General features: G+C 45.3%; 1 protein-coding gene across 2 annotated transcripts in view; it reads left to right on the forward strand.

The window, feature by feature from the left end:
* The window catches only part of tmem163 (transmembrane protein 163), a 55,037-nt gene that overhangs the window by 15,316 nt on the left and 14,017 nt on the right, over positions 1–25,704 (forward strand). For both annotated transcript variants that reach the window (XM_031892473.1, NM_001112984.1), the window contains 3 exon segments: positions 16,760–16,803; positions 19,042–19,133; positions 25,501–25,597. In XM_031892473.1, coding sequence (XP_031748333.1) covers positions 16,760–16,803; positions 19,042–19,133; positions 25,501–25,597 — 233 coding nt within the window.

Consider the following 25,704-nt stretch of genomic DNA (forward strand, 5'->3'; position numbering starts at 1 on the left):
ATAATGGAGCGTGACCTGGTCTGGATTAGAGCCACGGTGCTGTTACTGCCGAATGAATTTAGCAAACGAGACCATAATAAATGGGCTTGATCAGTGACAGCTTTAAATGCCTGCGGGTTCTAAACAGAAATCTTCTGGGAGACCGCTTGGCTTTTGGCTGTCAGCAAATGGCAGAGGCTGCTTAAAGGGGAAATATTCCTTGCACCGTACAGGTGGAGCTAAACATTTCCCCTTTATGCTGGCCTTTATTATTATGTGCTGTTCCTGCCTTTGCCCAGTTGTATCCATTATGGAATGATTTATATTTAGCTCTTTGTTTTCTCCTGTTCTTACAAATAGCTTTTTTGTTTCTTTTGAAGCAAATATATCAGGATCAATAGGAGCAGGAAAACAAGTCATTTGTGTCAGAGCTGCAGTAAATATGGGCCACGACGTGGCACCGGGGCCTCCGCAAGCTGGGATCAGTTCATTAGTTATAATGGAAAGCAACTTGGGGGCAAGGCTTATTATTTGGGAACTGTATGGACACAAGAGAAACTCTGTGCTCAGTTTATTTTACAGTAAATAGGTCCCGGACTAGAGGGGCCACTGTAAGACGCCATAGACAGTCACTATTTAGTGTGCAAATGGGGGGCTGTTTGGGCCTCTGTGTACTTAAAATGACCAGGCTTATTTTGTATCCCAGTCCAGACCCGGTAGATATTGTGTGGAGCTATACATGTGCCCATAAATGTTCCCAACATGCCAGAAATAATTTCCTTTATCTCTGTAATAATAAAACAGTACCTTGTACTTGATCCCAACTAAGATATAATTACCCCTTATTGGGGGCAGAACAACCCTATTGGGTTTATTTAATGGTTAAATGATTCCCTTTTCTCTGTAATAATAAAACAGTACCTGTACTTGATTCCAACTAAGATATAATTACCCCTTATTGGGGCAGAACAGCCCTATTGGGTTTATTTAATGGTTAAATGATTCCCTTTTCTCTGTAATAATAAAACAATACCTGTACTTGATCCCAACTAAGATATAATTACCCCTTATTGGGGCAGAACAGCCCTATTGGGTTTATTTAATGGTTAAATGATTCCCTTTTCTCTGTAATAATAAAACAGTACCTGTACTTGATCCCAACTAAGATATAATGACCCCTTATTGGGGGCAGAATAGCCCTATTGGGTTTATTTAATGGTTAAATGATTCCCTTTTCTCTGTAATAATAAAACAGTACCTGTACTTGATCCCAACTAAGATATATTTACCCCTTATTGGGGGCAGAACAGCCCTATTGGGTTTATTTAATGGTTAAATGATTCCCTTTTCTCTGTAATAATAAAACAGTACCTGTACTTGATCCCAACTAAGATATAATTACCCCTTATTGGATGGAAAACAATCCTATTGGGTTTATTTAATGTTTAAATGATTTTTTAATAAACTTAAAGCATGGAGATCCAAACTACGGAAAGATCCCTTATCCGGAAGTCGCGAGCATTCTGGATAACAGATCCCATACCTGTACAGGAAAAAGGCATCCCGCCACAGGAGTATTGTAGATATAAATTAAACTAATAATGCCGTAGTGCTGGAAAGTTCAATACATATTAAAATAATGTCCCTGCTCCGAAGAGCTTACAATCACTGAAAAAGAAGAGACTGAAACAAAGAGGGACAGGGAGGGAAGGAGTGTATACTTTGGGGGGGGGGGGGGGGGTGTTGTAACAGAGGAACACTTCTTGAGAGGTTTCTTTAGAAACCTAAAGAGGTTTGAGAAGAAGGCTAATGTGGGGCTTGTGTGATGCAAGAGAGAGAGAGCATTCCGGAGCTATGGGGCAATAGGGCCAACTGGCTTTGTATGGTCAATAGATTGTTCTGAGGTCTGAGACGGAGTCAAGGGCGGATTAACCATTAGGCATCCCTGAGCTATAGCCTAGGGCCCATGTGATCATGAAAAATAATTTACAAAAAGCTACATGGGCCCCACAGATTTTTTCTTTTGGCTGACTGGATGCAGTCAGTAGAAAATAAAGTTACTGAGAATAGGGAGGGGTTGTTAAGTTGCTCTGCTCAGAAAGTGAAATTGATAAGTGACCTGGTCAGTTCTATCACAGCGGACTTCCCCTTTAATCAGTTGGCCAAAATGCACATTAGGTGGCGCTCCAGGTCAGACCCATTATATACAGTGGCAGAGGGTGGCCACGAGGTGTGTACCAGTGGGTTAATAATTGGGGGCCCCTGTGGTGACAGGCATGTTCAGTCCCCAGTGCAGCTGATCCAGGAGGTGGTGAAAGCGAGGGGGGCTGGGTTGGAGGTGCAAGTGAGTGGGGCTGGGTTGGGGGTGCAAGTGGGGGGGCTGGGGGTGCAAGAAAGGGGGGCTGGGCTGGGGGTGCAAGCGAGGGCGGCTGGGATGGGGGTGCAAGCCAGGGGGGCTGGGGGTGCAAGCGAGGGGGGCTGGGGGTGCAAGTGAGGGGGGCTGGGCTGTGGGGTGCAAGCAGGGGGGGCTGGGCTGGGGGTGCAAACGAGGGCGGCTGGGATGGGGGTGCAAGCCAGGGGGGCTGGGCTGGGGGTGCAAGCGAGGGGGGCTGGGGGTGCAAGTGAGGGGGGCTGGGGGTGCAAGCGAGGGGGCTGGGGGTGCAAGTGAGGGGGGCTGGGGGTGCAAGTGAGGGGGCTGGGCTGTGGGGATGCAAGCCCCCTCCGGGCGCTCAACTTTCAAATCTGGCCTTTCAAATCTGGGGCTATAGGGGCCGGATGTTCCTCTCAGTGAAACCTATCCATAATTCAGCGTATGTTACAGTTATAGCAGAGACAGCTTTGTACGTTACATTATTGCCCCGCAGAAAGGGATTCTCTAACTGTTATGCTTTGTACATAAGTTCAGTGGGGCAGTCCTGTATGGCTGAGTGGAATCAGGCTGAGCAATAATGTTATTCTGCTTTATAGCTGAGACTGAAAGTCATTGTTGGCTTCACTGCACCGTGTTAAGGCCGTAATGGAATAAATGAGAGAAGCGAGAGAGCTGAGCCCAGCAATGTAAGGGCATAATATACACTTAAGCACAATGCCCTGGAGCCACAGATACCCCCCAACACCCACATATTAGAATCAGGGCCAGTTTAAGCCACGCCCCTAATGCACCCTGGGCGGATACAGCGAGGCCCCAATGGCGGCCGTACAGATAAAGTTCCCAATGTGAGTCTTGAGATGTCGCTTTCACAGCTCCGTTCCCAGCTCAGATGTGTTATATCACGCGGCTCCTGTGAATATTCCTAACGAGGCACTCGATAGCTGTTTTATGCAGGAAATAAAGACTCATTTTCACCTGTTTTTTGTTTTTTTTTCTGCTTGTGTAAAGTGTGAGAGCAACAAGACAAAAATATAACGTGTGCTATTTCCAACCTCTGGGTGTAACCCTTTCAGCTGGAATGTAATCAGTGGGTATGGGGTTAAACCCTTAAATATGAGTTTTATAGATATTTTATATTATGAGTGATTGGCTGTTCTTGTACATAACATGGGCTCATATCTGTGTTCCATAATGCTTTGTAAAAAACTTCCAGTAGATGAGCCTTTTCTAATCTGTTCTAGTCCCACCCACTGCCTGAGTCACAAACTCCCTGCTCCTCCCCTTAAAGTTTCCATCAGAGTGTTCAAGTCCCACCTACTGTCTGAGTCACAAACTCCCTGCTCCTCCCCCTTAAAGCTGCCATCAGAGTGTTCAAGTCCCACCCACTGCCTGAGTCACATACTCCCTGCTCCTAACCCCCGCCCCATATTGTGCCATCAAAGTATTCTAGTGCTGCCCATTGTCTGAGTTACAGACTTCTTGCTTCAACTCCTGTAAGCTTCCATTAGGGTGTTCTAGTCCAGCCCACTGCTGCTCCCCTTAAAGCTGCCATCAGAGTATTATAGTCCCACCCACTGCCCGAGTCACATACTACCTGCTCCTCCCCTTAAAGCTGCCATCAGAGTGTTCTAGTCCCACCCACTGCCCGAGTCACATACTCCAAGCTCCTACCTATTAAAGCTTCCATCAGAGTGTTCTAGTCCCACCCACTGCCTGAGTCACATACTCCATGCTCCTCCCCTTAAAGCTGCCATCAGAGTATTATAGTCCCACCCACTGCCCGAGTCACATACTACCTGCTCCTCCCCTTAAAGCTGCCATCAGAGTGTTCTAGTCCCACCCACTGCCCGAGTCACATACTCCATGCTCCTACCTATTAAAGCTTCCATCAGAGTGTTCTAGTCCCACCCACTGCCTGAGTCACATACTCCATGCTCCTCCCCTTAAAGCTGCCATCAGAGTATTATAGTCCCACCCACTGCCCGAGTCACATACTACCTGCTCCTCCCCTTAAAGCTGCCATCAGAGTGTTCTAGTCCCACCCACTGCCTGACTTACAGAGTTCCTGCCCATTCCTGGGTTACTGGGACGGTTATACTGCCAGTAACTTTATTATACAGGCCCTGTCCCTAGCTGGTGATTTACTGGTTAATTAAATATCGTTGACACCTTCCAGCTGTTGTTGAACTTCAACTTCCAGCTGATTTACTTGTTGTTTGTCTCAGTTTGCACCCCCTCCCAAAAAATACGTGGCAGATATTCACTAAAAAGCACATTAGTTCTTTTACCAATACTTACAGATATTTCCCTATTTCCCAACGTCGACAAGCCACTTCTGTTTTAAAAGAATGTTTTCCTTACGCAAAACCCAACTGGTACGAGAGGGTGAAGCCAACGTCAATGAGAGTGTTGCTAAATACATTCCCACCCATCAGTCCCAAGATGAGTGTGTACTGAGCTTGTTATAGGCTCCACTGCACTCACGGGGTTAATATTCTTCCATTCAGGGGCAAAGAGGTTTTCCTTATTGATCAATGTCATTTTAAAGAGATGAAACAGTCTATGGAGAAGTAAAGGTTCCGCACATAGTGATGCATTACATGCTGAATACACGGAGCCGGGGTATCTGAGGCCGGATGAGCCATAGCAACGGATCCATTATCCACCCATAACCGATTCAGGTTACATTTATCACTAATGATCCTTAACCCAATAATGCTCCACGTTGGCAGAAGGCCGGCCATATCAGCCATTGTAAATGCTGCTGCTGTTTATGATAAAGTCTTGCAATGAGATTAATATTGATCCCAGCTCCCTGCTTGTGAGATATAGTCCTGCAGTGAGAAAGGCATAGGCAGCATCTGACCTTCTGATTGGATAGAGGTTTCCCTACACCTGCCAACATTGTCATGTTCTGATTGGATACAGGCTGCGGCTATTGGCTAAAGGATTGTGTAGCCCAGTATTCAAAAAAGGTTAAACACAGATGCCGGATCTTTTTTACATCCGATCCTTATTTAATCCACAGTACGTGGTGCTCATTAGCATCCAGTGTGCCTAATAGGTATCATTATAGAGCTCAGCAAGGTAATTAGTAATATACACAGCCCCCCACTGCTATTATTGCTCTATTCCCACAGTTCCATGTGCAAAGATGCGCAAAATAATTATACAGCACTTATAATACCCCTATATGTTACAATAGGGGGCACTTTATTCACTATATATTATAAGGAACTCCTCGGGGGCTTATAATATCCCTATATGTTACAATAGGGGGCACTTTATTCACTATATATTATAAGGAACTCCTCGGGGGCTTATAATATCCCTATATGTTACAATAGGGGGCACTTTATTCACTATATATTATAAGGAACTCCTCGGGGGCTTATAATATCCCTATATGTTACAATAGGGGGCACTTTATTCACTATATATTATAAGGAACCCCTCGGGGGCTTATAATATCCCTATATGTTACAATAGGGGGCACTTTATTCACTATATATTATAAGGAACTCCTCGGGGACTTATAATATCCCTATATATTACAATAGGGGGTACTTTATTCACTATATATTATAAGGAACTTCTCGGGGACTTATAATATCCCTATATGTTACAATAGGGGGCACTTTATTCACTATATATTATAAGGAACTCCTCTGTGACTTATAATATCCCTATATGTTACAATAGGGGGTACTTTATTCACTATATATTATAATGGAACTCCTCTGTGACTTATAATATCCCTATATATTACAATAGGGGGCACTTTATTCACTATATATTATAAGGAACTCCTCGGGGACTTATAATATCCCTATATGTTACAATAGGGGGCACTTTATTCACTGTATATTATAAAGAACTCCTCGGGGACTTATAATATCCCTATATGTTACAATAGGGGCACTTTATTCACTGTATATTATAAAGAACTCCTCTGGGACTTATAATATCCCTATATGTTACAATAGGGGGCACTTTATTCACTATATATTATAAGGAACCCCTCTGTGACTTATAATATCCCTATATGTTACAATAGGGGGCACTTTATTCACTGTATATTATAAAGAACTCCTCAGGGGCTTATAATATCCCTATATGTTACAATAGGGGGTACTTTATTCACTATATATTATAAGGAACTCCTCTGTGACTTATAATATCCCTATATGTTACAATAGGGGGTACTTTATTCACTATATATTATAAGGAACTCCTCAGGGACTTATAATATCCCTATATGTTACAATAGGGGGTACTTTATTCACTATATATTATAAGGAACTCCCCTGTGACTTATAATATCCCTATATTTTACAACAGGGGGTACTTTATTCACTATATATTATAAGGAACTCCTCTGTGACTTATAATATCCCTATATGTTACAATAGGGGGTACTTTATTCACTATATATTATAAGGAACTCCTCAGGGACTTATAATATCCCTATATGTTACAATAGGGGGTACTTTATTCACTATATATTATAAGGAACTCCCCTGTGACTTATAATATCCCTATATTTTACAACAGGGGGTACTTTATTCACTATATATATATATATATAGTGAATAATGTACCCCCTATTTGAAAATGTAAGGATAATATACCCTTGTACAACATATATACATATACATCCTTGATAAAGGTCCTAATGTGGACCTGAAACGTTGGACACAAGTGATAAGTAAAATAAAGATATTTTGTTGTTTTTATATTTGATAGTGCTGGTGCTTATCTAATATATATATATATATAATGAATAATGTATCCCCTATTGTAAAATATAAAGGTATTATACATCGCTGAGGAGTTCTATGACCATATAAAGGCCCAAGGCCAAAGGCTGAATGCTTTTATACAGATCATGGAACTCCGAGGTGAATTAGGTGAATAGCCTCATATTTTTCAATATGGAGTACATTATATATTACAATACACAAGTTTCAGTGAATCATGTGATGGAAATTACATCAAACACCAATTATAACTGATGACATCACTAAGCACCATTTATAAGGTTTTATTGTACAGGATATTCATGGCTCTTGTGTATTATACAGTATATATATATATATAAAGTACAATGGACACTCACTTTATAGTCCCCTTGCCAATAGATGGTTCCTTAGGAGCAATTATAGTTTCTGCCTGGGCAGGGTGCATCTGTGGTTACTGAGAATTAATAACCTTTTTGTATGAATTTCTCAGTAAAAGTACAGAATACACTTTTTTAACACATCAGCGAAATGTGTGCCGATCCTGCATATTCTCATGCCAAGCAGTTTTTACCTGTGAAACACAAACCCCGACCGTTTTGTTCTTTAACAGAAATCAGCTCTTTTGCCTAAATTGCTACACATTTCCAGCTAATTAAAATGAATGAGAAAGTACTTCTCAACTTGATTTTACTTTATTTAGCAGCACATTTGCTGTGTATTCGATAAGTAATCTAATTCTGTTCCCACGTGAATTCATTGCAGCTCTCAGACTAGAGTTAGCTTTGCTCCCTAAAATGGAAGAAATTGAGATCATGTCCCACTAAAGAGCAGTCCTGCGAGGGACTCGTCGCACCGGGCCCCCTCAGAAGGTTTCTCTGCATGGGGGCCTGAAGCTACCAAGTTGTGCCACTGGTCTGGGGCTGTGGGATAGCAGGTATAGTAGGGAGAGATGGTGCCTATAGTAGCAGTGGGGGGATAATAGCCTCTGGGAAGGGACTGGGGCTGTGGGATAGCAGGTATAGTAGGGAGAGATGGTGCCTATAGTAGCAGTGGGGGGATAATAGCCTCTGGGAAGGGACTGGGGCTGTGGGATAGCAGGTATAGTAGGGAGAGATGGTGCCTATAGTAGCAGTGGGGGATAATAGCCTCTGGGAAGGGACTGGGGCTGTGGGATAGCAGGTATAGTAGGGAGAGATGGTGCCTATAGTAGCAGTGGGGGGATAATAGCCTCTGGGAAGGGACTGGGGCTGTGGGATAGCAGGTATAGTAGGGAGAGATGGTGCCTATAGTAGCAGTGGGGGGATAATAGCCTCTGGGAAGGGACTGGGGCTGTGGGATAGCAGGTATAGTAGGGAGAGATGGTGCCTATAGTAGCAGTGGGGGGATAATAGCCTCTGGGAAGGGACTGGGGCTGTGGGATAGCAGGTATAGTAGGGAGAGATGGTGCCTATAGTAGCAGTGGGGGGATAATAGCCTCTGGGAAGGGACTGGGGCTGTGGGATAGCAGGTATAGTAGGGAGAGATGGTGCCTATAGTAGCAGTGGGGGGATAATAGCCTCTGGGAAGGGACTGGGGCTGTGGGATAGCAGGTATAGTAGGGAGAGATGGTGCCTATAGTAGCAGTGGGGGGATAATAGCCTCTGGGAAGGGACTGGGGCTGTGGGATAGCAGGTATAGTAGGGAGAGATGGTGCCTATAGTAGCAGTGGGGGGATAATAGCCTCTGGGAAGGGACTGGGGCTGTGGGATAGCAGGTATAGTAGGGAGAGATGGTGCCTATAGTAGCAGTGGGGGGATAATAGCCTCTGGGAAGGGACTGGGGCTGTGGGATAGCAGGTATAGTAGGGAGAGATGGTGCCTATAGTAGCAGTGGGGGGATAATAGCCTCTGGGAAGGGACTGGGGCTGTGGGATAGCAGGTATAGTAGGGAGAGATGGTGCCTATAGTAGCAGTGGGGGGATAATAGCCTCTGGGAAGGGACTGGGGCTGTGGGATAGCAGGTATAGTAGGGAGAGATGGTGCCTATAGTAGCAGTGGGGGGATAATAGCCTCTGGGAAGGGACTGGGGCTGTGGGATAGCAGGTATAGTAGGGAGAGATGGTGCCTATAGTAGCAGTGGGGGGATAATAGCCTCTGGGAAGGGACTGGGGCTGTGGGATAGCAGGTATAGTAGGGAGAGATGGTGCCTATAGTAGCAGTGGGGGGATAATAGCCTCTGGGAAGGGACTGGGGCTGTGGGATAGCAGGTATAGTAGGGAGAGATGGTGCCTATAGTAGCAGTGGGGGGATAATAGCCTCTGGGAAGGGACTGGGGCTGTGGGATAGCAGGAATAGTAGGGAGAGATGGTGCCTATAGTAGCAGTGGGGGATAATAGCCTCTGGGAAGGGACTGGGGCTGTGGGATAGCAGGTATAGTAGGGAGAGATGGTGCCTATAGTAGCAGTGGGGATAATTTTGCACTGATCCAGTAGGTTGGGGATTCATTTTCAGAATGATTAATATGAAAAGAAGCAGCATTGAATTACGGTAAAATGTTATTCTTTGTGCCAAGACTGGGTTGTTTCAGAGAGAGTGCACTGACAGGCAGAAATACCCTGTGCCCAACACAGAACATTAGTGGGTGATATGTGCTCGTTGGAGCTTTAACTCCAAGCAGAAGTCAGTGATTATCTTGGTGTTAAATTGTTCAAAATGCTGAAAGAACTATTCTTATCCTCTTTCTCCTGCATTAATGAGTAGCATGTCAGCACCCTAGCACCCAACAGATCATACTCAGCTAATTAGCTCACCCATGCAGCCGCTGGGCTCTCATCACTAATTATTTCCAGTAACGCAGGCTGTCTCCAGTTGGCAGTGCCTGTCTGCGCCCTGCGTAGGATCTTTGTAAAGGAAGGGCAGAATTCAGCTGCCAATGGAAATTGTGTGTTCAGTAATACAAGATAATTCAGTGTGGAGGGGCCAGTCGGCAGTTTCAGCTTTGCTTTTGGTTCATGGTGCCACGTTGGCCCCTGGTATTCGTGCCATTGTCCCCACTATTCAATATAATTGCCAGATATTCCCTATAACCCTATTGCAGATCTGCCCCAAACCTTTCCATTCTGCAGTATTATGAAGCCACTGGCAGCAGACGGGCAATTAGGAGGTAGATGAATGGGGCAAAAATAGGGAGCTGTGTTAGCCATGCAGCATGGATATGAGGCCAGCAATCAAGGGATGAGGTAGCCACTTCTGATGCCAAACTGGCAACTAGCAGGAAAATTACTGTTTCTTGTACCCGTGTATAGGATTATGGGGGTGGGGTATTGGTGCTGGTGGGGGGCATGATGACATAAGGGCCTGGCACAATGATGTTGGGTGGGGTTATAACTGGTCTTCATTTTTTATTCTGCAGTTTATTGCAGTTTGCAATTTCAGCAGTCTGGTTGCCAGGGCCCAAATTACATTAGCAACCATTCATTGATTTGAATGAGAGACTGGAATACAAACAGGCGAGGGCCTGAATGGAAAGGATAGTAATAAACAGTAACAATAACAATAAATGTGTAACTTTACAGAGCATTTGTTTTTTTAGATGGGGTCAGTGACCCCCATTTGAAAGCTTGAAATATTTAGAAGAAGAAGGCAAATAATTAAAAAACATACAAAATATTATTATAAAATATATAAATGTTTTTCATTTATTGACCAGATTATTTTTCTGGTCAATTTTTCTTTATTGACCAGATTATTTTTCTGGTCAATTTTTCAAGATTAAAAACTGGACAGTTGAGACCCAAACAGGCATAGGAAAAACCAAACTGTTTGGGTCAAAACCGAACCAGTAGTAACCCTTCTGGTCCCCCTTACACTCCTTGTAGATACAGAGCGGCTGGTCCCCTTGCTCTATGCTGAATGGGCAGAGTGAAGCAGTGCAGATGCTTGGTGCATACGTGCCAATCTCAGAATGGGCACAGTGCCAGGCTGGTAAAGGTTCAGTGAAAGAGAAGCCACAAGGTATGCAGTGGGCACATACGTTAGATGGAAAGCTCTGCCGTACATGGGGAATTGTGCAGCAGCACTGTGCATGGTCCATCTCAACCCTGTGTTAAGGTGGCCATACACGCACCGATATTATCGTACGAAACCTCGTTTCGTACGATAATCGGTGCGTGTATGGCATGTCAGCGAGCCGACCGATATCGCAGGAAGCTGCTGAAATCGGTCGGCTCGCCGATCGGCCAAGTTAGAAAATTTTGATCGGGCGCCATAGAAGGCGCCTGACCAAAATTCTCCCTTCAGAGCTGAATCGGCAGAAGGAGGTAGAAATCCTATTGTTTCTACCTCCTTACCTGCCGATTCAGCCCTGAATGGTGTGTGGCGGATCTGACGATGTTTCGTGCGACCGACGGTCGTACGAAACATCGTGAGATCGCCACGTGTATGGCCAGCTTTAGTTAAAAGTACTGAGATAAGATCGGTGCCAATGGTGCCGATTCCTTGGTGCCAACTCCTGCAGCCACACCATCGCCAGGCACCGCCCTATAAAAGAGTAATTTGGCCTTTGCAGCGTCCCAGCTCAGCAGCACAGAGTCGGTGTGTCAGGAGCAGAACTGCAGGCAGAGGCAGAAATTTCTGCTGCGTCCGCTGACGTTGATGGATGGGCCCTTAGCACAGGGAATAATAATAACAAGGCTACTTTAAGAAACTGGGAACTTGAGGATGTGTTACAATTGCTGAAAGCCAGGGGGCGCTCACACAGGATTCTCTTTAATGTTAAGCCTTGTTACTAATGATTAACTATCTATCTGCATAGTAGGACAAGCAGCCTAAAGTGCCACTGTGATACTATTCCCCAGTGCCTAGTGCCAGGCCTGGACTGGGAGTCAAAATATTCCCTGGCATTTCAAGTATACACAGAGGGGCAAACAGCCCCCCACCAACCCAATAAATAGTGACTGTCTGTGGCACCTTACAGCCCCCCTGGCATTCCCAGTACCCAGAGGCACAAACAGCCCCCCCAGCCCAATAAATAGTGACTGTCTGTGGCACCTTACAGCCCCCCTGGCATTCCCAGTACCCAGAGGCACAAACAACCCCCCCCCCAGCCCAATAAATAGTGACTGTCTGTGGCACCTTACAGCCCCCCTGGCATTCCCAGTACCCAGAGGCACAAACAGCCCCCCCAGCCCAATAAATAGTGACTGTCTGTGGCACCTTACAGCCCCCCTGGCATTCCCAGTACCCAGAGGCACAAACAGCCCCCCCCCAGCCCAATAAATAGTGACTGTCTGTGGCACCTTACAGCCCCCCTGGCATTCCCAGTACCCAGAGGCACAAACAGCCCCCCCCCCCAGCCCAATAAATAGTGACTGTCTGTGGCACCTTACAGCCCCCCTGGCATTCCCAGTACCCAGAGGCACAAACAGCCCCCCCCCAGCCCAATAAATAGTGACTGTCTGTGGCACCTTACAGCCCCCCTGGCATTCCCAGTACCCAGAGGCACAAACAGCCCCCCCCCAGCCCAATAAATAGTGACTGTCTGTGGCACCTTACAGCCCCCCTGGCATTCCCAGTACCCAGAGGCACAAACAGCCCCCCCCAGCCCAATAAATAGTGACTGTCTGTGGCACCTTACAGCCCCCCTGGCATTCCCAGTACCCAGAGGCACAAACAGCCCCCCCCCCCAGCCCAATAAATAGTGACTGTCTGTGGCACCTTACAGCCCCCCTGGCATTCCCAGTACCCAGAGGCACAAACAGCCCCCCCCCAGCCCAATAAATAGTGACTGTCTGTGGCACCTTACAGCCCCCCTGGCATTCCCAGTACCCAGAGGCACAAACAGCCCCCCCCCAGCCCAATAAATAGTGACTGTCTGTGGCACCTTACAGCCCCCCTGGCATTCCCAGTACCCAGAGGCACAAACAGCCCCCCCCAGCCCAATAAATAGTGACTGTCTGTGGCACCTTACAGCCCCCCTGGCATTCCCAGTACCCAGAGGCACAAACAGCCCCCCCAGCCCAATAAATAGTGACTGTCTGTGGCACCTTACAGCCCCCCTGGCATTCCCAGTACCCAGAGGCACAAACAGCCCCCCCCAGCCCAATAAATAGTGACTGTCTGTGGCACCTTACAGCCCCCCTGGCATTCCCAGTACCCAGAGGCACAAACAGCCCCCCCCCCAGCCCAATAAATAGTGACTGTCTGTGGCACCTTACAGCCCCCCTGGCATTCCCAGTACCCAGAGGCACAAACAGCCCCCCCCCCAGCCCAATAAATAGTGAGTGTCTGTGGCACCTTACAGAAACCCCTCTTTTGCCATATTCCAGATGTTCCCGTTACTGGGAATTATCCTTTTCCAGTAAATCCAAGAAAAGAGTTTTGGGGGTTAAACCCACTAAGCTCCGTGGCCCAGTACACAAATGGTTACCCCAGCAGATATGACAAATGACCTGTCAGAGGTCGCCTCGTGGATAAATGAGATCGGATGGAATTAGAGATGCACAGACACACAAATGAGAGATTTGGCTGCTTCTCCGGGTTCCAAATGAACGCAATTAACTCATTTGCTCGTTATTCTGCCTGGGATTTTAGACTGAGCACGAATTTCATTAAGTGGAACCAAAGAGCACGGAAGTTTGAAAAATGTTAAATACACGGAACACTGATCTACGTCGGCGATGTCCAACCCGCGGCTCTCCCATCTAAAGGCCTTTGTGGGTGCTGGGAGTTGTAGCACAGTAACATTTCCAGTTACAGATACCAGTTTAGTAACTATACCTACAGTTAGTATTAGAGGTTGTATATATAGTTTATGTATGTGAGTGTATAGATAGGTTAGTATAGGTTGTGGGTGCTGGGTTGGAAGGGTTGAACTTGATGGACTCTGGTCTTTTTTCAACCCTATGTAACTATGTGTGTAACATTGTGGGAAGATGTAATTACAGGTGCAAAGTCTGACCCAGTTCTACTGAACCAGGGCAACCAGTCATCATGAATCATATAGTATATTTCTTTGTAACCTCCCCCCCCCCAGTTAGATCGCTCCCTTGATCAGTAACTACCAACCGTACAGCAAAGAAACTCTGTGTTGGTGGCGAAATCTCCTTTCCTCCAGTCTTAGTGGATGTTTCCTTGTCACATGTCCCCTCTTACAGAAGGGAAATTATTAATACTAAACTAAATGCTGCCACTAGGGGGAGCATGCAGGGAAAACTAACAGCAGAGAAAACTGTCTGCTAAAGTCTTCGGAAACTGGCATTGCTGCAAAGACATCATGTCTCTCCCCTCTGGATTTACTACAATACCTCTGATTCTACCAATAGACATTTTATAAACAAAGGGCTCTGTTAGAGATCACCAACCCCACCATGCTTCCAGAAGCAGTAAAAGGTGGTAAAAATAAAGACCTTACGGTTGCGCTTGCAGCGTGATGCTGCCCAGGCGAGCCCAAGTAGGAAAAAATTTATTTTAATTAAGAATTAAAGGTATGTAAATATCCTGTCGGTATATAGTTATTTCGTTTTTGGTAAACGAAGGGTAAAGCTTAGCGATAGTGTCCCTTTAACCAGTTCTCCCTTGAAAATGGCTGCAGATCTTTATATATTGGCTAAGGAAAGACATTCATCCCAGACTCAAAATGGCTGCCTGTCTCAGTAACCAATCGCTCCTCTGTGCCATGGATATAACTGCGCCGGCCCCACCGAGTGGGGAATATTATAAGTATGAGAGTGAGGCACATTCACATTCCTTGTCATCGTTATCAGGGCTGGTTCTGCTCGGAGCAGTCGCATCAAAGATCCGCTGTAATTAGAACTGGGTCGCTGCTTGTTCTGACTGCAAGAATGTGGCTGTGGGGAAGGTTTGTTTGATAGAGATTTCCCCAGAGAGTGACTCCGAGGGATTGATAGAAGGAGAAGAAATGTTCTTCTGTTTGTCAGTGAATTTAGCGACATTGTCTGGCAGTTTCACCCTCAGATAATGATACTGTCTGACTGCCTGATCAGCCCCTGATAGGAGAGAGATTCCCCTCTAGCATACAGTCACAGTGACAGTCAGGAGACAGCTCCTTCCCATCTGGATTCCGACTGTTACTTGTCCTGCCAGAGATCTCCCCATAGCATACACTGACCCCATTCTATACCCCATTCCATACCTACCCCCCCACACACATGCTCCTACCAACGTGGGTGCAGCCTGGAGGGCCACAACTCGGTTGGTGGGTAAAAAAAAATGCCAATTTGTGGCCAAAAATGACACTTTGCACTTTCATTTGTAAATGAGCCTTTGGGTGCTATTTATGAACCGAGGCAAGCGGCATCGCTATGATATCATTAGTCTGCCCTGGGAACCGTACATTGGGTTACAATATAACAAAAATGATGTCATTAAACAATTATAAAATGAAATGGGTTTATTTCTGTTTGCACAACTGAGGAACTTACTTCCTGTAGCCATGTGACTTGCACTTCCTGTCCTGTAGCCTTGTGACTTGCACTTCCTGTCCTGTAGCCTTGTGACTTGCACTTCCTGTCCTGTAGCCTTGGGACTTGCACTTCCTGTCCTGTAGCCTTGTAACTTGCACTTCCTGTCCTGTAGCCTTATGACTTGGACTTCCTGTCCTGTAGCCTTGTAACTTGCACTTCCTGTCCTGTAGCCTTATGACTTGGACTTCCTGTCCTGTAGCCTTGTGACTTGCACTTCCTGTCCTGTAGCCATGTGACTTGCACTTCCTGTCCTGTAGCCATGTGACTTGCACTTCCTGTCCTGTAGACTTGTGACTTGCACTTCCTGTCCTGTAGCCTTGGGACTTGCACTTCCTGTCCTGTAGCCATGTGACTTGCACTTCCTGTCCTGTAGCCTTGTGACTTGGACTTCCTGTCCTGTAGCCTTGTAACTTGCACTTCCTGTCCTGTAGCCTTATGACTTGGACTTCCTGTCCTGTAGCCTTGTGACTTGCACTTCCTGTCCTGTAGCCTTGTGACTTGCACTTCCTGTCCTGTAGCCTTGGGACTTGCACTTCCTGTCCTGTAGCCTTGTGACTTGCACTTCCTGTCCTGTAGCCTTATGACTTGGACTTCCTGTCCTGTAGCCTTGTGACTTGCACTTCCTGTCCTGTAGCCTGTTATCAGAGTCAGGTATAATTCTATTAAAGTCAATAAGGAGTGGCGCAACCATCTGTGCCAATAGTAGAGTTGTCACCAGGCCAATATTTTACCAGCCTAGCCAGTAAAACACCTTCCAGGGCTCTAGTTCACCCCCTGGCCGCCCCCTTAAGCCTCCAATCCTTCCCCTTAAGCCCCCAATCTGCCCACAACTTGGACGACACTCTTTCTCTTCCTCCTTTCCCAGCCTCCTCCAGATGTCCGTGACATCATAACCCCACCCATATTATGTCATGGACCACCCCCCTTTTTGCACCACCCCCTGCTGGCGGGTAAATTTATTTTTAAATGGGGGCAACCCTAGCCTAGAGCCCTGTATAGAATTTTCTAATGGCACAACTTAGCCTTTAATTTACAATCACTTCCCTCTTCCTGCTCCCCTTTCTCTTTAATCACTCCTACAGGGACATGGAATGGCAGGTACTGGCACTACTGGCGCTGAGATGGCTCATTTCTATGCCACGGCAATGCCACGTCCCACACTGTAACAGAACATACAATTAATGATGTATTCTTTTCTCTTTTCAGCCGTCTCGGTGATGAGATACAGTGCGTCCTCATTCGGATTTGCTGTAAGTGTTTTAATATTTGAATTTACTCAGTCATTTATTATTATATGTAATTTATTATATAACAATGCAGTGTGACTGTGTGTACAGACCATTGATACATACAGGTGAGAGCTGCCATATTGGTTCCCATAGCACAGTTTGAGGGTCTCCTTAATTTTGTGCATGGAACTTTTCTCTGTTTTCCCAATTGGAATTTTCTCTGTAAACACACAAATGGGCACAGATATTTCTTTCTGGAAGGGCAGGTTACATTCCTGCATTTACTATTCTGTTTATTAACATTAGGGGGTTGCCAACAGGGTCACAAAAGTCTCATGGAGGGAACAGCCCTGTACAATGGGTAAAATTAAATAGGCTTTATTGGAAAAATGGCTTTGGTCTGTAACTACTGCAATTGTTACAGATCAAAGCCATTTTTCATAATAAAAGCTTTTTTTTACCCATTGGATGGTGCTGTTTCCCCCATAACACTATCCCCATAGATGGTACAGCCATTATTATATATATACAGACGGTGCAGCCATTATTATATATACAGACGGTACAGCCATTATTATATATACAGATGGTGCAGCCATTATTACATATACAGACGGTGCAGCCATTATTACATATACAGACGGTACGCCATTATTATATATACAGACGGTACAGCCATTATTATATATACAGACGGATAGCCATTATTATATATACAGCCGGTACTGCCATTATTATATATACAGCCGGTACAGCCATTATTATATATACAGACGGTACAGCCATTATTATATATACAGCCGGTACAGCCATTATTATATATACAGACGGTACAGCCATTATTATAAATACAGCCGCTACAGCCATTATTATATATACAGACGGTACAGCCATTATTACATATACAGACGGTACAGCCATTATTATATATACAGACGGTACAGCCATTATTACATATACAGACGGTACGCCATTATTATATATACAGACGGTACAGCCATTATTATATATACAGACGGATAGCCATTATTAGATATACAGACGGTACAGCCATTATTACATATACAGACGGATAGCCATTATTATATATACAGACGGTACAGCCATTATTACATATACAGACGGTACAGCCAGTATTACATATACAGACGGTGCAGCCATTATTACATATACAGACGGTACAGCCATTATTACATATACAGACGGTACGGCCATTATTATATATACAGACGGTGCGGCCATTATTACATATACAGACGGTACAGCCATTATTACATATACAGACGGTACGGCCATTATTACATATACAGACGGTACAGCCATTATTATATATACAGATGGATAGCCATTATTATATATAAAGCCGGTACTGCCATTATTATATATACAGACGGTACAGCCAGTATTACATATACAGACGGTACAGCCAGTATTACATATACAGACGGTGCAGCCATTATTACATATACAGACGGTACAGCCATTATTACATATACAGACGGATAGCCATTATTATATATACAGACGGTGCGGCCATTATTACATATACAGACGGTGCAGCCATTATTACATATACAGACGGTGCAGCCATTATTATATATACAGACGGTGCAGCCATTATTATATATACAGACGGTACAGCCATTATTACATATACAGACGGTACAGCCATTATTACATATACAGACGGTGCGGCCATTATTACATATACAGACGGTACAGCCAGTATTACATATACAGACGGTGCAGCCATTATTACATATACAGACGGTACAGCCATTATTACATATACAGACGGTACAGCCAGTATTACATATACAGACGGTGCAGCCATTATTACATATACAGACGGTACAGCCAGTATTACATATACAGACGGTGCAGCCATTATTACATATACAGACGGTGCGGCCATTATTACATATACAGACGGTGCAGCCATTATTACATATACAGACGGTGCAGCCATTATTATATATACAGACGGTACAGCCATTATTATATATACAGACGGTACAGCCATTATTACATATACAGACGGTACAGCCATTATTACATATACAGACGGTACAGCCATTATTACATATACAGACGGTGCGGCCATTATTACATATACAGACGGTACAGCCATTATTACATATACAGACGGTGCGGCCATTATTACATATACAGACAGTGCAGCCATTATTACATATACAGACGGTACAGCCATTATTATATATACAGACTTAATCTTGTATAATTCTTTATTTTCTTTAGTTTGATGCTGTCCTGGATGTTTTGTCATCAGCCATAGTATTGTGGAGGTACAGCAACGCCGCGGCCGTACATTCTGCGCACAGGGAGTACATGTAAGTAGGCGCCGCCATGTTTGCTCAGTCCCAGTGTTGCTGAATTATAACCCTCCCAATGATTGGATATTGTGTTGTGTCTTAATTTAGGGGTACAGCCTACGTACCCAGATATTCCTCACTACATGAGCCGTATTTATATACAGTTAAGGGAATCGCTGAGCTCGATATATTGATGATGTTTCTTATGGAATGATCAAAAAGTAGGGTTTCAAGGCATGCACAGAATCCACCTTTTTTGTTCATCTTGGCGGCTTCATCGCTGTTTTGTCACGTCCTGATGACATCATTTTGTGGTGATGATGAGGGTGCAAACAGCACCATATTTGAAGCCCCCCCCAGGCAATTCTGCCCAACAGAGACTCCGTGGTGTTAATCGCATTAATAAGGGAAAAAATCCCAGCATGCAATTGGCACTTTAATACTCAATAGGTCTGATTGCAAGGCTTCCACCTATTGGGGGTTATGTAATAAAGGACACTATGTTTGCCTAGGAGCAGTAACCCATAGCAACCAATCAGAAGATTGAATTTACTGGTCACCTGTTTAAAAGCACACAGCTTATTGGTTGGTATATATACATGGATGGTACATGTAATTCCTGCCTTCCTGATGGGGGCGCCAGTCTCACTGCATTGTCCTCCTAATCCTGACGGTGCCTTATTGATCCCCCCCAGATTTATGTTTCCGTAACCAGCGCCGCTCCCAATGCCAACACTTCATGTTTGATCCAATATTTTTTCCGAGCATTAAATGAACATTTGAAATCATAATTAGTCTATTTTTAAAAAAAAAAAAAACGAAGCTGCCGCAGATGTCTGATGGCGAGAAAAAAAATGCTGCGGTTCTCATTATTTTGGAGCCGTTACTTCAGAGCCCAAAAGCTGTTCTGGATAATGAGGTACCAGCTGAATTGTAATGAGTAGCCTTGGGTTGCTAGGGAAAGTGATTGGTGCTAATGAGACGGAGCCGGGAAAGGACGGGTCATGGATATGGAATCTTCTGCTCAGATAAAGAGACCTTTCTAGACAGTTCCTAGCAGCTCTGCTCCTGCCCAGCGAGGGGCCCCAATCCTAATATAATGAAGTGCCAGGTACTTATGGGTTGTGATACCTCTCACCGGGTCAATAAGGCACTCTCTAGGATAGTTCTGTGCAAACGCTTGTACATCTAATAAGCTTCCAATTACGGCATTTTATTGAAGAGCCATTGTGACAATACTCATCCACTCCTCATAAACACAACTCAGCCACCCACCCTGAGATACCCCGGGTCAGGGAGACTTGCCCTGTGCTTTGTAATGGACTTATTCATTTCTCTGATATGTTTAGACAGACTTAGGGGTCTGGGTGGGACTTTAGCAGGTGTAACATGCACCATAGATGCACATATTGCATTTAAGCTTAAAAGACTGCTGATTACCTGTAGTATAAAGGGTAAAGGGCAGTTAGAGAGGCCTCTTTGGTTCCACTCAGCAGGAAGGGGGTGGGTAGTGATGAAAGCCTGGGGCAGGAGGCCTCAATATGGCGAACTGGGAAGCCTAAACTCAACATCAGTTTCAGGGTAAGTCTAGGAGACATTTCATGGTAAGTCTAGAACAGTGCCGTCCAACTGGGGGCCCTCCAGCTTTAATTGGGATGAGTACTGAGATTAACTGCATTGTGTACGCCTCAGATTCAGGCTGTAAAGGTGGCTATACACTGTAAGATCTGCTCGTTTGGGGAGGTCACCAAATGAGCTAATCTTTCCCCGATAGGCCTTAGGGCCAAACAATCAAATTATACTGGGGGGCATAGCCGCAGTCAGACCAAGGACTGCATAAACAAGCAGATAAGGGCCTTGATCCGATGGAAACTCAAACTGCCTGAGATTGAGATAGATACGCTGCTGAATTGGTCTGATTCAGGACCTGAATCAGCAGATAAAATCTACCCCTGTATGGCCCCCTTAAGCCCCTGTGTTGTTCACACCTGCCCCATTGCCAGCAGCAGTCCTGCCCTGCTTTATGGCTGAGATTCTAGCTATCTGTATAACAGAGCATTCTGTCACAGTGGCACAGATCCTATCTGATCCCCCATTGTAAGCAGCAGTCCTGCCCTGCTTTATGGCTGAGATTCTAGCTATCTGTATAACAGAGCATTCTGTCACAGTGGCACAGATCCTATCTGATCCCCCCATTGTAAGCAGCAGTCCTGCCCTGCTTTATGGCTGAGATTCTAGCTATCTGTATAACAGAGCATTCTGTCACAGTGGCACAGATCCTATCTGATCCCCCCATTGTAAGCAGCAGTCCTGCCCTGCTTTATGGCTGAGATTCTAGCTATCTGTATAACAGAGCATTCTGTCACAGTGGCACAGATCCTATCTGATCCCCCCATTGTAAGCAGCAGTCCTGCCCTGCTTTATGGCTGAGATTCTAGCTATCTGTATAACAGAGCATTCTGTCACAGTGGCACAGATCCTATCTGATCCCCCCCATTGTAAGCAGCAGTCCTGCCCTGCTTTATGGCTGAGATTCTAGCTATCTGTATAACAGAGCATTCTGTCACAGTGGCACAGATCCTATCTGATCCCCCCCATTGTAAGCAGCAGTCCTGCCCTGCTTTATGGCTGAGATTCTAGCTATCTGTATAACAGAGCATTCTGTCACAGTGGCACAGATCCTATCTGATCCCCCCATTGTAAGCAGCAGTCCTGCCCTGCTTTATGGCTGAGATTCTAGCTATCTGTATAACAGAGCATTCTGTCACAGTGGCACAGATCCTATCTGATCCCCCCCATTGTAAGCAGCAGTCCTGCCCTGCTTTATGGCTGAGATTCTAGCTATCTGTATAACAGAGCATTCTGTCACAGTGGCACAGATCCTATCTGATCCCCCCCATTGTAAGCAGCAGTCCTGCCCTGCTTTATGGCTGAGATTCTAGCTATCTGTATAACAGAGCATTCTGTCACAGTGGCACAGATCCTATCTGATCCCCCCCATTGTAAGCAGCAGTCCTGCCCTGCTTTATGGCTGAGATTCTAGCTATCTGTATAACAGAGCATTCTGTCACAGTGGCACAGATCCTATCTGATCCCCCCATTGTAAGCAGCAGTCCTGCCCTGCTTTATGGCTGAGATTCTAGCTATCTGTATAACAGAGCATTCTGTCACAGTGGCACAGATCCTATCTGATCCCCCCATTGTAAGCAGCAGTCCTGCCCTGCTTTATGGCTGAGAGCCCTGGAATCCTTCCTATTATCTTTATTATTTTCTGTTCATGGTGCTGGCCCTTCGGAGGCTCTGCCTTCGTTTATATGTGGGTTCCCTGCTCATGTGAATAAATATATTAAAACACACATTTTATATATTGATTTCCACGCTGCTCGGCCATTCTGTGTAATGCTTTGTGCAGCATAATCCCCACTGTATCAGGCCTGTCGGGCTTTCTGGGAAAGGGAACGTGAGGCCTCGGTATAAGTGCGGATTGGCAGGGAGAGCAGCGATGGAGGGATATTAACAGAAATCCATAACACTTCATACATTATTCAGCGCAGAGAGTAATCCCAGGGGGGCCACATCCAGGCTCCTCCCCCCTCCCTGTCTGACCCCTTTGCTTTATACTGTCTTCTCTCTCTGCTGAGATGGAAGATATTCTCCTTTCCAAGGGCATTCAGATTGTTTGTGTCTCTGATGTAGATATTGCTTGCAACAAAGGCATGTTTATACCACACAAGGATTACCCAGCATTTAGTTACCCTGAAATCAAGAGTCTACATCGGCCTGTGTCCTCTTATCCCCCCCAAGAGCTCTTATTCTCTGTTACACCTCCCCCTGGGCTGTTTTCCTCCCATGGTCAGGCCCTGGGTATAGGAATGCAATGTAGAGTTCTAGAGAGCTCTTATTCTCTGTTACTCCTTCCCCTGGGCTGTTCTCCTCCCTTGGTCAGGCCTGGGTATAGGAATGCAATGTAGAGTTCTAGAGAGCTCTTATTCTCTGTTACTCCTTCCCCTGGGCTGTTTTCCTCCCTTGGTCAGGCCTGGGTATAGGACTGCAATGTAGTGTCCTAGAGAGCTCTTATTCACTGTTACTCCTTCCCCTGGGCTGTTTTCCTCCCATGGTCAGGCCCTGGGTATAGGAATGCAATGTAGAGTCCTAGAGAGCTCTTATTCACTGTTACTCCTTCCCCTGGGCTGTTTTCCTCCCATGGTCAGGCCCTGGGTATAGGAATGCAATGTAGAGTCCTAGAGAGCTCTTTTTCTCTGTTACTCCTTCCCAAGGGCTGTTCTCCTCCCATGGCCAGGCCCTGGGTATAGGAATGCAATGTAGAGTCCTAGAGAGCTCTTATTCTCTGTTACTTCTTCCCAAGGGCTGTTCTCCTCCCATGGTCAGGCCCTGGGTATAGGAATGCAATGTAGAGTCCTAGAGAGCTTGTATTCTTTGTTACACCTCCCCCTCATCTGTTCTCCTCCCATGGTCAGGCCTTGGGTTTAGGAATGCAATGTAGAGTCCTAGAGAGCTCTTATTCTCTATTACACCTCCCCGTGGGCTGTTCTCCTCTCATGGTCAGACAGAGGGCAGACTTGGTGTGTAATGAGAAGCTGTGCAGGGTTCATCTATAGGCAGAACAAAAACAGGTTCAGATTGCTTTACTTTTATAGAAATAATGGCAGAATCAGCCCATGGGAAGGAGAGCAGCCTAAGAACTGAAAGTACAAAGAATCAGTTTAGGATTCCCTTTCCTGGGGGACAGGTTCTATAGGGAATATTGCAAATGGGATTCTCAAGCAGGGGGTTTAGCTCCAGGTATGAGTCTGAGAAGGCATTAAAGGGGAAGTTCACCTAAAAATGTACCTAAATATCCAGTTTGCCATTCAGATAACTGCCTGGTTGCTGGGGAGAGTGGTACAAGGACCTTGCACCTAGTACAAGGTGCTATTAACTAGCACCTATTAACTAGGTGCTAGTTAATAAAGAAGGCCTAGAACCAGAGAGGGTTAACTAACAGCATCACATTTGGGAATCCTATGGAGGCTGCATCTGACCAGGCCATTAAATACATCTCTCGCTTACGTTCAAATGCAAGTAGAAAAGGAATAAGACATTTCTCAGTGAGTGCACACTCCTATAAATAGGGATATTTCTGAGCAAACACTCAACAATTCTGCTTTGTGTTGTCGCTGTCGGTATTAAGGATCAATCCTGCTTCTGAATACAGTTTACTTCCCCTTTAAATGGGATATGCTTCCATTCTTATACGTAGCATTCTGTAAGAAAAGCAATGAATTCATGTTGTTTGCCTCCGGCAAATGTTTTGTGAAAGGCCCCCCGGTAACGGGACCATCGGGGTTACCATAGAAATAGGTCCAAGGCCTTCAGTCCCATTGAGAAATACTCATTATTCTGCCTAAAGTGACGTTGGTATCCTGCCTGGTTTTATAATAGAATGTTCTATACACCTAATGGTCCCAACACACCAAAAGGGTACTCTTATACAAAAGTAGCCAGGTATGATTTCTGATTGATAATTGATTGGGCTTCATCAGATATCAGTGGGGCCAGTGAGGGGGGTAGGTCCGTGGCTCGTTGGTAGGGGCGCCAACACATGAACAATTGGGACATAATATATCTATAATATGATATAACGGGGGGTCATGATGCTGTTTGTCAGGCCAGGGGTGTCTGGGAGTTGGAATTTACCAGCAGTCTGAGGGGTTCAGGCTGGAGATACCTGGTCTGCATCATACTAAAGCTTTATTTTAAACTTAACTTCCCCTTTAATCATAACTTCCCATGTTATTAAAGATGCACAGAAAGGAGGTATTTTTCTGCCTGACATTATTTACTACAGACTATAGTTGTATCGATATATTTATTTATACTCGGAGCCCACCTTGGCTATACCCTGGGTGCCAGACCTGCATTGCAGGTACATACAGTGATGTAAGTGCCCCCTCTCCCCCCGACCCGGCGTCATGTTTCCCAAAGTGAAATTTCCCAGCATCGATGGCGACTGCAGAATAAAAGAGATTTGAGAGCAGCCTACGGAGTGGGCTCCCAGCGCGTTCCGCTCGTCCTGCCAACCTGCAAGGCCAAGAGACGCAGCACTGCCATAAAGAGATCTGTGTATCTGCTGCTCTCTGATTAAAGGGGAAGCTGTCAGATTTCTATATCCTTTATCATTGCTCTGGTTTTTTATTATTACTATTATTATTATTATTATTATTATTATTATATAGCTGTTACATTGGTGGTGAGGGGGTGTAACAGGTCTGGTATATTTATTAATAGTGATCCTACCCCCCTGCTCTCTTACCCCATAAATGATTCCAAAAGATCTCTATGTGATTTATATATTCAATGCCCTTTCCTCTGCTTCTACCCCTAGGGCCTGTTGTATCCTGGGGGCAATATTCGTGCTGTCCTCCATCTGCATCATATCCAAAGCCATCCATGACCTCGCAATCAGGGTTCTGCCAGAAGTGGTAAGTGCCCCTTCCCTATTAAACCTTCCACTGCAGGTATGGGACCTGTTATCCAGAATGCTTTGTGTTTTCCATATAAAGGCTTTTTCCATAATTTGGATCTCCAT

Source organism: Xenopus tropicalis, chromosome 9 (assembly GCF_000004195.4).
Source record: "Xenopus tropicalis strain Nigerian chromosome 9, UCB_Xtro_10.0, whole genome shotgun sequence".
NCBI classification, from domain to species: Eukaryota; Metazoa; Chordata; class Amphibia; order Anura; family Pipidae; genus Xenopus; species Xenopus tropicalis.